Consider the following 15023-nt stretch of genomic DNA (forward strand, 5'->3'; position numbering starts at 1 on the left):
GTTTCTCTTGAATTACCTAAAAATAAACACTAAGCCTAGAGGAAAAAAGAAAAAAAAAAAAACAATAAGGAAGCAGCAGAGAAAGGCTTTCTCTGCAGTGCTAAGACTTTGTAACACTAGAAATGAATGGCTCGCAAAATGAATGGCTTCCATGTCCCTCTGATCTACAAGGTTATGTAAATGTTCTGCATCTCCAGAATGAAGTGAGACATGGACAGATTAAACCATCATTCAGGTGATCATTACTTTCCATGTAGCAAAAGTCTATTGCCAGCCAGGACTTCTGCATCCAGTGTGAAGCTTCTTTGTCTCTGAATGACAACTTTCCTCTCTGCCTGTTTAGACCAGGAAGAAAGAAAAACCCTACCCTTTCCTACATTTTAAAAAGTCTACTGACAAAATTAAGATGCCATAGAATCAATGGTATTTGATGATTTGTTTTTGCATTTTATAACCATTTCCTTTGCCTTTGGTTTTGCACACCAGCATGGGTACTGGAGAGATGAAACTATACCAACAAGATCAATGAATAAATAAATATATTTTTATTCTTGCAGCAAAATTGCATAAGTAATAACATCTTCAGTTTCATACATTGGGCTTTTGCAGTTAACCCTGATGATTCAACCTCTCTTAAGCATAAAGAGAGGGTTGTCATTTGTGTTTTGAACTGAAAGAGATAGCTGCTATCATTAATATCACAAATTAGTTTCATGTTGAGTGTTAGTGAAAATGCAGTGAACTAGTGTTCATTAAAATAAACTTCTGTTTGTCAGATTCTGTGATTAAATATTTGTTCTTACTAATTTTTCTACCTGCAAAAGGACATAAAGAGATTATCTGTAGTGTTCCAGAAAGGTCTTTGGTGAGAGGGAACACTCCATATGTCAATTTTCTATGTAGGGCAAGGATCGTAGATCTAAAATGTATAGAAGATGAGGTTAAAGATCTGTCTCTTCTGTTTTTCATTTCACAGCCTCCATGGGGCTTTGAATTCAGCCTCAAACATTGTGATAATCTGATCCTGACACTTGACCTCCCCTCATTCACTCTTTTATAGGTATACTTGTTCAGCTGCTTATTGAATTCCCTAATTTCATTGACTTTTTAAAGTTTTTATGTTCCTTTACAGATTACAGTTGGGTCATGGTTAGAGGATTCTTCCCTTATTCAAATTTGAATTCAGCTCCAAAAAGTTATTTCAGTAACAAAGCACAAATACAATGCTGACCACGCAAAAACAGGATATGTTCCTTCAGCTATAGTAGATATTTTGTATAAAACAACAATTCTAATCTAGCAACTAAAATTTAAAAGGCAGTAGAACCTCTCTTCCTCTTAGTTTTTGGCTCCCTCCTCTTTGATTTTCATGTGCTCAGTATCTCGTGCACACATCTTAGAACAGTGTTCACCCCAAGAGTCAAGCCATGTCACAGACAAGGAAGATTCTCTCATGGTGTTGAAAGTATCTGGGAGATGAGCAATCAGCCCCAGGTTCCATAGGAAAACCATAATTATTATTCTTTAATGCACTCAGAGTAGGAAAAGCCGGGCATGTGACAGAGCCTGTCCTGTACCTTGGTAAACATGGGCTTCCCGTGCTGGGTGACCATGGTACACTGGTCGCAGTCCACCGTGATGGATGAGTTGTGGTATGACTCTTTCGAGTGTTTGAGAATGTAATACAGGTCGGTCACCCCTCCTTCAAACACAGTGCTAAAGTAACGGGGGATGAGGGTCCTGCCGATAGCTGGGAGAGAAACACAGAGAAACAAACCATTAACAAAAATATCCCACCAGCCCCACACACCCAACACCATTGCCAAACCTCCTAAAACCGGATACTGATCATCTCAAGAAACCATAGCAAGAGGCAAATTTCTCTTTAAAAACAGCCGTGACCCTTCTGGGTTACAGTTAATAAAATATAATCCCCAACTATTCAGGAAAAATGTGTCCAGTCATCTCTCCAGATTTTGTGTCCACTGCAAGTCAATAAAATAAGGGTTAGTACTTTAAAAATAATAGGAGGGAAACGCATGAACTACTTTGGACCTTGTATACTTTTGGAATGAACATGTTTGTAAAAATAAGACACTTCCAATCTACTTGGACTTTTTAAATGCATCATGTATAGGCCAGTTACCCAGTCATGTTTTATTTTTATTATTAGTAGTGATAATATAAATAATGCTTTGTAGTGTGTAAAGTATTTTGGTATTCTCTCATTGGATCTTCAGAACAACCCCAAGAGAGTGCAGGACTGATACCTGAAAATGTTATTATGGTGGTGGGGGGGGCGGTGAGGAGGTTATTTTGAATGTTTCAAGATCACATGACTTGTAAGTAAATATTTGGGGTCTCTAACTGCATGTCTATAAACACCTAAAATATCTGCTCTTCCCAACACTATGTCTCTGACTGCTTTAAACAATGGAAATCTTTAAAAAATAATTCCCATCTCCATATACAAAGAGATCCATAACTATGTAAATGCTGATTATTCTACCTGCTTTTGGAGCTGTATAAGATATCTCTCTAGAATAAAAGGCTCATTTTAAGAGAAGTTGATCCCTTTCACTTGGTCTAAATTGGTCTCTTTCATTCCATGTGTCTGGTCCTGCCCCATTTTAGTTTCAGCGATTGTGTAAGTAGCTGGGCCTTTCTGACATAGGACGCTTAGAAATCTCTAACAAGCCCTTTTTTCAGCAGTGATGTGAAATCCTCTTACACTGAAAATCCCAACTCATAATATCAGGAATTTTGCCTATGTGCAGATTTTAAGGCAAGGTTCTAAAGCACTCTCAAGCAATCCAAGGTTTTTAATAAATCTCTTACATTCACTATATAATACCCTTTGAAAGACAAAAATAATGTTTAAGATAAATAAACTACCGAAGAAAGCTTTAGCTAGGAAAGATCACCCAATCGTCACTTGAATGTTTTAAAATATTTAATTTCATTATAAAAGAATCAGTGATAATCCATTTTGTATGGATCTATATCTCTTTTGTACATGAACTTGGAAAAAATAAGTATAAAGGAAATACCCTGCCAAATTGTTTTCTGAAATGATTTTAAGGAATCCCCATACAGATGACTAGTCTCTAAATAATTTACACAGTTGTTATTGCCTCATATTTGCTGCAGGTAAAATCAATCAACAAGTGTGTGCTAAATATTCCAGGATTTTCAGTGATTCCATCCTAGATAATCCTTCTACATGCATTTTCTAAATACTGCCTAATCTCTAATACTGCATGCTCATTTTCTAAATATAAAATTCAAATGAGAGTAATTTGAGTCCACCATGTCCTTTAACAAATGCATAGCTAATATTATAAAGAAAACTTTGTAATGCTAAAATCCGTATTGTACTTCACTACACAGATAAAATTAATTGAATGTATTTCAAATATTCTAACTTAAAGCTAATTATCATAAATCAGCCTAAGTAATTTGACAATTTGGGATTCATACTGTTGAGAATAAATGCAAACTATAAAAATGCAGATGTAGGCCAAAGAATTGTCACATTAAAAAGGTTATGGCAAATAACCACCATTGGATTAGGAACATTATACTTTATTTATCATGAATCCTGCACAAGTTAATTCCTTTAGATCACTGTTTGCTACATAGCACCATCGTTTTCATTCATAGTAAAATAGAAGTTGAAAGGGAGAAACGTTTGAGAGTCTTTAACTTTAAACCTAAGTTTTTAATTACTTGCCCAAATCCAGAAAATGTACAAATTATATTGTAAATACACTTAAAGAGAAACATAGCTTTGCTTTATTGAATAATTTCTAGCACTCTAGGAAATGGTTGCCATGGATACTGGAGGTTTGTTTTCAGTCCTGTTTCCTTTGAGAGCCTGCCCTCCCATTTTTCCATGGTCCTGTTTAGACGATTAGTCACAAAGGTTCATTATCCACCGTAGTAGACTAAACCCACAGTCCGGTGGCCGCAGTAAACCATGACAATGGTATTCACGCCCTTGAGTATGCAGTCTCCTCTCCATAAATCTGAGCTTGGCCCTGTGATCTGCTTTAATCAATTGAATGTGGCATGAGTATCCTTGTATCAGTTTTGGGCTACACCTTTAAAAGAACTGGAAGCTTTCACTTTGTTCTCAGGAAGAAGTCAGTTGCTACATACAAAGTCCTGCTACTCTAAGACTGCCAGACCATGAGAAGCCCAACCTAGTCATGTGGAGAGGTCATGTGAAGGAGAACTGAGTCTTCCATCCAGCAACCCCAACTGAGCTTCCAGCCAACAAACAGCACTAACTTGCATGGGAGAAGCTGTCCAGGAAGTGAATCCTTGAGCTCCAATTGAGCTGCCTCAAGCTGGTGTCACATGGAGCAAAGACGAGCTGTCCCTGACATGCCTTGCACAAACTTCAGAATCATAAGTAAATAAAAGAAATGTTTGTATTTTAAGCCAACATGTGTTGGGGTGTTTTTTAATGTATCAGTAGATAATTTTCAACCACACTAGCCACAAAGGTAGTCAAATAAGAATTCTTCCCTGAAAGAAAGAGGGAAGTTTTGCCAGGAAAAACTTGCAAGTCATGGAAATATAGGAGGCTGAATACAGAAGAAAAGCAAAGCAAATTGACAGAGAGGCTTCACGGGCTGATTTGGGCCCTAGTCTCAGCTGGGAATAAAGCCAATGCCATCCCTCAGAGGTCACACTTGTGTGAGGTGTGCCCCTCCTTTTCTTTCTTTCTTTTTTTTTAATTGGCTCAAGCTGGTTCATGTTGGATTTCTGTCATTTGCAAATAGAGAAATCCTGACCACTGCAGTCCTCTTCCAGCATGGACAGAGTAGTAAACACTGAGAGAATAAAGAGGAAGTGATGAGAGCGATCAGCTACAAGAGATAACTGACTCTCCGTGCAACACACTGTGTTAGAAGCTGCAGGAGATTAAAAAGGTGTCAGAGATTGTATTAGTTTCCTGTTGTTGCTGTAACAAATTACCACCAACGTAGTGGCCCACAACACCACAAACTTATTATTTCATAGTCCGGACAATCAGACATAGGGCTTGCTGGGCTGAAGTCAGGTTGTCAGCAGGGCTGAATTCCTTTCTGGAAGTTCTCAGGGAGAATCTATTTTCTTGTTTGTTTCATCATCTAGAGGATGTTCACACACCTTTCATGTGGCCCCTTCCTCCATCTTCAAAACTCACAGGGGGAAGTTGGGGCCTGGCGAGGCATCATTCTCACTTCCTCTTCTGCCTCCCTCTTAACTTTCAGGATCCTTGTGATTGCGCTGAATCCATCCAAAGAATTCAGGATAATCTCCCATCTCAAGATCCTTAACTTATGAGATCTGCAAAGCCCCTTTTGCCATGTAAGGTCACATTCACAGATACCAGGAATTCAAACCCGGATATCTTGCAGGGGGCACTATTCTGCTTCCCACAGAGACTATACTTGCCAACAGCTTCTGTTCTACAAAGGAGAGCAATCAAAAATACAAGAAACACACGCATACACCGTGCACACATGCATGCAATGTGCAATACATAAATAATGTGCAGTGAATGGGACAGACAGCCAGAACAAAATCCCATGCGCCTGAAGAAATCATTCTATTGATCATTCATCAATTTCTTCTGTAAACATTCACTGAACCTGGAGTAGGTATAAAGCTCCATGGTCGACGGTCGATGCTGCAAACACAAATTTTTGTCCCTCTCTTTCAGATTCATTTTTGAATTTGAATTAGATTTTTGTCCCTGCCTTTCAAATTCATTTCTATCAGGAGAGGTAGCAAGTATCTAAGTATCTATAACATGATGTGATCGCTGATAAAGCTTAAAACTGGATTTATGATTTTGAACTCTTTATCAGTATCTCCTGTATCCTGAATTCGATGTACAATTTTATCATTTCTGAAGCTCTGAGATTAGCAAGTTCTTTTAATGCAGTCAACCATGCCACTGCATTGCACAGTCAGATAAAAATGACTAAATCAGTGAACATTTCAGATGTAGGTTCAGCGGTCACCTAACTCGACAGCCACACCAGTTCCAAATCTATTTAGATTTTATACTGTTACATTCACATGTCAAAGTTACACTTTACATTTATACTTTTATCCCTGGAATTAAAATAATTTAAATATTGATATACATAAATCTACATTGTGCTCCTATGAAAAGGATTATGTCTTCTTTTGTTTAATTTTTTTAAATTTTAATTTTTTTTTTTTTTTTTTTTTTTGAGACGGAGTCTCGCTCTGTCACCCAGGCTGGAGTGCGGTGGCCGGATCTCAGCTCACTGCAAGCTCCGCCTCCCGGGTTCACGCCATTCTCCTGCCTCAGCCTCCCGAGTAGCTGGGACTATAGGCGCCCGCCACCTCGCCCGGCTAGTTTTTTGTATTTTTTAGTAGAGACGGGGTTTCACCGTGTTAGCCAGGATGGTCTCGATCTCCTGACCTCGTGATCCGCCCGTCTCGGCCTCCCAAAGTGCTGGGATTACAGGCGTGAGCCACCGCGCCCGGCGATTTTAATTTTTTATATTTTCAATATTGTTGGAGTGAGATTAAGATTATAGTAGATTATAATGGCGATGGTATTTTTCTAACACATTTAGATCAAAGCTCCAAAAGTTGGGAAGTGTGGAGAGCCAGATAACACAGGAAGATTTTCTGTGATGTTAGGTGAGTAAAATATACCATACATTATTTATCTATGTATTCATGAAAGATAAAAGAAAATCATACATTAAATTATTCAGGTGCTGAAATGTGTATAAACAATGTTTAAATTATACCCTACACTTTATAGGTAAATATGATTAGTCCAGAAATAGCTAAGATTTTATTCATAGCTAATTGTGCTGTGGATCCCTGCCTTCAAGCTCCTCAGGGAGATTTTCACTGTTGTTCTGTTTTGTTTACATCCATCCCTACTCCCTAGAAATTCTTGCTATGGAAGTTGATAGGGTGATGGTGTGGTGGAGGCAGGATCTAGCTTCTATCTTTTCTTGTAGGTATTACTTGTAGATATTAGGCTATCTACCAGATATTCATTGATGTTAACTAACTTTTTTCCTTATTTAGAAACAAAATGGTGTAATACAAGCTGGGAGATCATAAAGAAGACATAAACTACTGTGCATCCTCCCCAAAGCAGAAGGTCTGCCTTTTAGAGCATTTTATCTCTTTTAGTAATTATGAAATGCATTAAAAAAAACTCTTAAGGATGTTTATAAGTAATTCACGTGAAAGAAACTGCATGTAGAAAATAACCACAGAGGAAAATATTCAAACTAGTTATTGAAATACAAAGTTAAAATAATAAAAAAAGATTAAAACATAAACCTGGTGAGGTTGTGGTAAAATAGACATACACAAATACTTTTAGGGAAATCAACGTAGTGATTGCTTCTTATTTTGAGAGTTTCTAACTCTCTAGAAGTCTGTTAGCTGGGACTCTAAGCTCTTGGTAAATACCCTTACCAAACTGCTACTCTCAAGTTTATGTTTAAGTGCTCTGAAGTTCTACAAGTCTTTTGAGAAAACATCATCTAATGTGAGACTTTTTAATTTGGGGGCATAAATTAAAATTTTAAATGCCTGTAATTTATGTGTTTCAAAGACAATTCGCTTCCAAGAAATAAAAGGGGTTGAGAGTCTGATTTTAATAAAATGTGAAGTAAGAGGAAAATTTGTTACTAACAATATATTAATGCCATTTGACATATGATCATTATTTAGCTGATGATTTTGCAACTCTGAAAAGAGAGAACCATATAACCAAGCATATGTTTTTAATTAGGCAAACGTTTTAATTATATTAAAATTATTTACTATACTAGGATTTAAAAAATTTGTATCTAAACATGAAAATAGATAAATTTGTTGGCTAAATCTGGGTAGTTTTATGTGGTTCTGCTAAAGCTACTGCAGTTCTGCTATATGTCAAAAATCCAAATGGAAATTCTATTATTCAGATACATAATAAACACCAAGAGTCATTAAACTTTAAACTTATCTGTATTCAGAAATCAGTAAATGCATTATGCTGACCTGCAAATGAATATGGTCCTAGGAGTGAGATAAACAAGACTGATGATTTCATTTATAGTAAATAACCATTATATATAGCCAAAACAATAGCAGTAAAATATGCTTGACCTGTGATGGGGGTGATACTAGTTCAAGGTAGATCTCGTTGTTCTTGATGAAGGGAATGCAAGTTGAATTAATTAATTAATTTTACTTTCATAAATTGGCATAACTTTCATTCTAATATGCCTTATTTTCTCAACCAAACTAATTTACTTGAATATTTTCTCTCTGATGATCTGTCTTGCTATTTCAAAGATTTGTTTATTTCATATATACTTATTAAGTAACTACTACAGGCCAGATATTGTTCTAGGTGCTAGAAATAGACAAGTAAGGAGACAGAGAATAAACCTGATGGCTCGGGAAGGCCAACTAGTTTAGATTGGCCAGTCTGGAAGGCTGCCGTGAAGAAGTGATGACAGAGATGAGTCCTAATTGAACAAAGCCATGTGAAGATCTGGAATTAAAGAGGTCCAGGCCCAGGAACCATAGGGGCAAAAGCCCTAAGACAGGAATGAATTTTGATTGAATGGGTTTGGTGTGTTATGGTATCAGAAAGAAGGTTTTGTGGCAGGAGGGTGGTCAAAGAGAACAAGATGATAGTGATGAGGTCACAGAAAGAGGCAGGGTCAGATTATGTGGGACTTTCTAAACCATGGCAAATGGCTTCCATTTTATCCTTAGTGCAATGTCAAGACATTGAAAGATTTTAGCCAATGATATAATTTACTCTGTTTTTCCTAAATGCACTTCCAGCTGCCAACATGGTCTCAAAATGCCATAAAAATTTTTGATCCTCTTATAAATTTAATAGGCATTTTTTCTTCCACTTTCTACCTACCAAATTTTTAATAACTTGACCAAGACTTCAGTCACCCTATCTCACACTAGGTGCTAAGTGCTAGAGAAACAAAGATGACTAAGACAGACCCCATTCCTGCTGCTACAGAGCTTTTGATCAAGCAATTCTTAGCATCATTAATTCACCAATTAAACGTGTGTCATGGCTCCATCTTGTCTCTCCTGCTTCCCCATTGTCTGACACACAATAATGAATGAGTCAATGCAATAAATGTGTGAGTTTATAGGTCCCAAGTCATAGGAGCTTACATGTAAACCTGATAGAATTCATCTCATTTAATTGAACCCAGTACTTCGACATATTCAGATTATTTTGGGTCTTAATTCTGTCAGTGATACTATGGGCTATTTATTCTAGATGTGTGTCTTTCATGGTGGCAAAACTCTTTCGACTTTGATCCAAAGTACAGACAATAACATTGTACAGGAGAAGTCCACAGCAATGGAGACCTCCTTCTAACTGGACTTCTTAGTATGAATCAAGCACCCTCTAAGTATGAAATTGAAGTCCTTTAATGACTTCCATAATAAGTCCATGCTCTGTTACTAATGGCTCATAAAGATAGTACAGAGTCCATGGGGAAAGAGTGAGGTGTCAGAGAAAGACCCAAGCTGAGGGATACAGAGACGTTAATCAGGCACAGAGGGTGGGGGAAGAGAGTGGTCCCGGGAGAAGCAACAGCATTAGTTAGAGAAGGTGATATATTTCCATCATCTAGGCTGCTGCCTTGGTCAGATGTTACATATTTATGCCTTGGAAGATCTCATCTGGATAAGCTACTCCATTACACAGAGCTCTTGCTCTCTTCTTATGATGGTACAATATCCTTTTAGTTATTAAAATTTTAGGATGTAGTTTACATCTGGTAGATTTATTTTTGCCCTCTGTATTACTCTTTTATGTCAGCATTGTCATAACTGTACTGTTTTTTATTCTTCATATGAATCTTAAAGTAATTATGTTAAATTCAAAAAAGAAACACGGAGAGAGATTGATTCAAATTAAATTAAATGTACTAAGAAAAAGTTGACATCTTTACAATATCCAATGTTCCTATAAAGGAATATGAAATGCATGTCCAGTTGTTTAAATCTTTATTTTTATCTTTAAAAAATTCCCTAGTTTTTCTCTTTTCTTTCTTTTAGAGAAAGGGTCTCACTCTGCCACCTGGGCTGGAGTGCAGTGGTACGATCATAGCTCACTGTAACTTCGAACTCCTGGGCTCAAAGAATCCTCCTGCCTCAGACACCCAAGTAGGCTGAGAACACGGGTGCCACCATGACAGGCTAAATTTTTTACTTCTTTATAGAGACGGGGTCCAGCTGGTCTTGAACTCCTGGCTTCAGTGGATCCTCCTGCCTTGGCTTCCCAAAGGGCTGGGATTACAGGCATGAGCCATAGTGCCTGGCCACCAAAAAATACGTTGCACCCTCTGAGGTTTGTAGTTTTCTATATTTGGATACTTAACATTTCTTAAGATCCTTGAATATTTTAGTTATGCTAAATGGTTAATGGAATTTTAAAAATTGTATTTCCATTTGTAACCCAGGCATTTAACTGAATACTCATTAATATTAATAGTGTTTTGGGAAGGTTTTAAAAAGTTTTCTGGACCAAATAATCTATTATTCCCAAATATTGATATTTTTATTCCCTTTCTCCTTACCTATATATAGATCCTCCTTTCCTATATATAGTCCTGTTCTAACCCTTGCAATAACATGAGAATATATATATAAGAATGTATATATATTGCAATAACATTGCAATAAGATGAGAAAATATGTGTGTGTATATATATATATTGTGTGTGTGTGTGTATATATATATTAAAAAAAAAACAGAACGTTCAGAAAAAAATTTAAATAATGAGGGAAGTAGTGGGCATTCTTTTTTCCCCTTGATAGTTTTAGGGAATGTATCTAGGACTAGGGGAAGTACTAAATGTTGATTTGAGATCTTGTTACTTACTATGGAAAGAAAAACAAACAATTATTCTATTCCTTGGTTTTATGACTTCTTTCTTTTTAATCCTGATAAACGTCTAATTTGACTGCATGCCTTTTCAGTAATAAAGTAATTTTCCTTTTGAAAACTATTCATTAATATATTATCAATTATTGAATACCTTTTCTACTCTTAGCATAAACCTTACATTCTCTTATGCACACATATACCACATTTTTGGATAAATTTAACTTATGAATTAATTCATTCCTTTCACAAATGTCAGTAAAAGCAGTGCCCTATTTGAGCCACTTGCTGGATGCTAAGTTAGAAAGATAGGGCCAACAAAAGGTTTAGTCCAGTAATTCCCAGCAGCATTTCCTAATCCCAATGGATTCCTAAAGGTCTTAAAACGCAACTTTAGCTAGTTCCATGTTTTTTTAAAAAATCATTAAAAAGGAACATACTTAACATGTTTCTTTGATTCGAGTAGGATGATCTCAACTATGGTAATACTGATTAGCTCTTGATTAGTGATCATGAATGGCACTTAACAGATGTGGAAAAAAATAAAATACAAAATGCCGACAATTATTTAATAAAAGTAATTAGGTTATCTATGATTATTTTCCACACCTTCCTTTTAATAGGAGAGAAATTCCATGATCAGAGAAGTAAAACTACATAGCTTACTTGGAGTTAGGGTGGAATAAAATGGAACACTTGTTTTTAATCAATCAATGTTGGTTAATTTCTATGTCTTGATTTAATTATAATTAGTTCTTAAGTCACATTAGTAATACATGTGCAAAAAGAAAAAACCATATTACTCTCACAGGTACTCACTAGCTCGTCACAATAAATTTGATTCTTTTCTCCAGGTGTTGAGCTAGACCTTACAGAATCCTCAAACTCCCTTTTAGCTCAGTGCTGTCTTATGACAGAGTTGTGGCCAGTGCCTAATGGACACTTCCATTGTTTTCATTTTGTTCAACAGAATAGGCGTCAAGAAGGGAAATCCCACTGCCAGACAGGCCAGTAAAATAATTCTGTGTGTAACTGGTGCACTGTCTCCCTATCTCTGACATTCAGACACTGAAGACACAGTGGGCAGATTCCAGAGACCTCCCCGCCCCACTCACTGCCCTAAGGATGGAGAAGTCAGGAAACAGAGGAGCCTCTGGTTTCCTAAATTACCACCAGGAGGGGGAGCTGCCACATTTGGGGAGAACTCATTTGGACTTTGGAGCAAAAAATACCTTTCTATGGTGTTAAGACATTAGAATATCAAACTTTAGTTGTTTAAACAGCTAGGGTTAAGTAAAACAGTTACCAGTAAGTGTAGGTTCCCTGACCACCCTATACCCATCAATCTCAGTGCCTTCACCACTTCCTGGGTCACCTTTTTATCAATGTTTCCTAGCCTTCTAGATTTTTAAATTATATTGTTTCATTTTATTTTGTGTTTATTTACACAAAGTTATATTAAATGTATTTATATGGCAGGAGTTTTCTTTTATTAGTCAATAATACGTTTTCAGCTTTACATATGTTAGTGTACATAAGAAGACTCATTCGTTGATTTTAAATGTTGCATTGTATTCTAGAGTATGGCTCTATCAAAGTTACCTACATATTCCCATGTTGAGGGACATGAGAGATTGTTTTACATTCTTTTCTCAATAGGGTAGACCCTGAGAAAGGGAAATATATATTTTATTTTACTGGGTACCAGAAATTGTCCTTCAAAATGCTGTTACCAATTTACTTCCTTATCAGCCCTGATAATACCTGTTTCACCCACAACCTTCACCAATACTTAATATTGTCAAGTTTTTAATTTTTTGCCATTTAGATCATAAAGCAAGTCCCTCACAAAGTGACAGCCCTCAAGTACTCAAAAGTTTATCTGCATGTAAATGATAAAGGTAAATAATTAATGACAGGCATCCAGCTCATGTGGTTATTGCTCCAAGTGACTAATTTACATTTGGCCTTTTCAGATGGTTTGCAGTTTTCTACTCAAAATCCATTCACTTGGCTACATGGAAAAATTATTCCAGACTAAAGAAGTAGAAAAGAAAATCGACTCCTCTATTTTTCAAAGTTGCCAAACTCTAAGAATTCTTATAAAATTATTTCAATATGTTTTATCAGGACTTCTCCAACTCAAACCAATGGGGACACCCTAATTCATTGAATTTTGTGTTTTAATATCAATGTGATTCACCTGGGTTAGAGAAATGTTGCCAGAGAAACAGACATATGTGTGTAATTTCCAGTTTAATCTAAACCAGGAATCATCAACCATTAGCAATTCTAAGAGTGGTCAGAGAAGTGATTTCCTTACTGTAGAGAGAAGGCCGACATGGGTAAAACTGGTCCTTTCTTCAGGGTTGGATGTTATACAAGATGTTCGTTCTAAAGTGTTAAGCAGTTACTAAAATAGAAGCTAATAAAATATGACCCTTGAAAGAGGATTTTGAGGTCAAAAGAAAGGTTTGTAGAATTAAAATAATAAACTGGCTCTCCCCCAAACTCTTTTCTCAATGCCATTTCAATCTCATCTACTTCCTTAGTGGTGCCATGCACTTGCATTCTTTGAAACTTTTGCTCACTCAGCATCCACCACCCAGGGGGGCCTTGCTTGGGTCTCTTCTGTTTTATCCAAACTCTTAGGCATCTTCAAGTCTCAGCTCCAGCACCATCCTCACTGCCTTTTTGAGTCTCATTCTCTCCTTTGTATTCTTAAAGTGTTCATAAACTTGAGCACTGCTTTGAAAGTTTCTGATTCATACACTGGCTGTGCTACTTCCTCATACTGTGACCTTGAACAACTGATTTATGCTCTCTAAACCCTAGTTTCTTCAGCTACAAAATGGCAATACAATAACTGCTTCAGTGGGCAGCTGCAAGTATTAACGACGCTATGCATGCAAAGTGCTTAGCACAGTGCCTGACACATGTTAGCTCTACTTATCACTCCCATAATACCCTGTTTATGCACAGACTTTGGGACTCATCACACTGCATTGTGATCATCAATTTTATTGTCTTCCCTTCAGTGACTGTAGTTCCCTGAAGGCAGAGAATGTTTCTTGATCATTTCAGTATCATGCCACATTTGTGATGTAAATAGCTGCTTATGAGATGTTTGGCAAGTAGATAAATGTGGACTTGGCACACCTATTTGGACAGTCTGCCAATCTCAAACCTGTTATGCATACTCACGGGTTTCTAACACAGAGGTAAGGCCACTTTCATTTCAGGTTCAAGAGAGTAAAGACCACAAAAACAGGGAAATAAGGTTTTAGGGCCCTGTACCTGGAATTTTCATATGTCAGTGTTCTAGTCCAGAACATGGTTTATGGTTTTAGAGTGATCACTTTAAAAGATTCATTTTTAAAGTTAATTTTGAGTTCTGCAAGTAAAAAAATAAAGTCTCCTATCTAAGATAACTTAGTTTTGATGGGGTTTCTACTTTATCATACTATATGTGCGTGATTCACAAACATCCAACTCCACACAGAAAATCACACGTCTTTAAAAAAAAGACAACAAAAAAAAGACTCTATTTGCATGCCAGGTCAGCATTGCAGGGGCATTTTACAGGAAGTAAAGGTCCTTGGAAATGAGAAGCAGTAAAAAAAGGCTCAGATTCACATTCCATAGGAGTCCACAGGGGGCTGTCTTCCTGACCCTTGAATTGTCTACAAGAAAAGGAACAACGGTTCCGACAGAGAATTAATGTTGCATAGGCTCTCAGGCAGCAGGACGGAACAGCCCAATTATACCCACCCAAGTCTGAAACGTTGCCTGGGCACCAGCTGTGGGGTCTGACATTCTGTGTGCAGGTTTTCGGCAAAACCTTGGGACTTAGGCAAGAGAAAGCGGCCTCTGGGCATTCTATGCGTTCTGAAATGGCCCTGGTCAACCTGATCCTTGGACCCAGGTGCCGGTGCTTACGCACGTCACTAATGTCTCGCACAGGTTAAACACACAACCAGCACACCGGACATTCCACCACTATCCCATCATCCTTCCTTGAAGCTGTCCCATCACCTTTCAGTGGGGGACTGGGGCTCCATTCCTAAAGATGAATGACATCTCTGAACGGTCTGCACTC

At 37.2% G+C, this 15023-nt stretch overlaps 1 protein-coding gene across 39 annotated transcripts in view; it reads right to left on the reverse strand.

Annotated features, from left to right (window-relative positions):
- The window catches only part of LDB2 (LIM domain binding 2), a 391560-nt gene that overhangs the window by 85438 nt on the left and 291099 nt on the right, over nt 1–15023 (reverse strand). For all 39 annotated transcript variants that reach the window (NM_001265886.1, XM_015138036.3, XM_078001917.1 and 36 more), the window contains 1 exon segment: nt 1578–1750. In NM_001265886.1, the coding sequence (NP_001252815.1) occupies nt 1578–1750 (173 nt within the window).

The sequence above is a fragment of the Macaca mulatta genome, chromosome 5 (genome assembly GCF_049350105.2).
Source record: "Macaca mulatta isolate MMU2019108-1 chromosome 5, T2T-MMU8v2.0, whole genome shotgun sequence".
In the NCBI taxonomy this organism is placed as follows: domain Eukaryota; kingdom Metazoa; phylum Chordata; class Mammalia; order Primates; family Cercopithecidae; genus Macaca; species Macaca mulatta.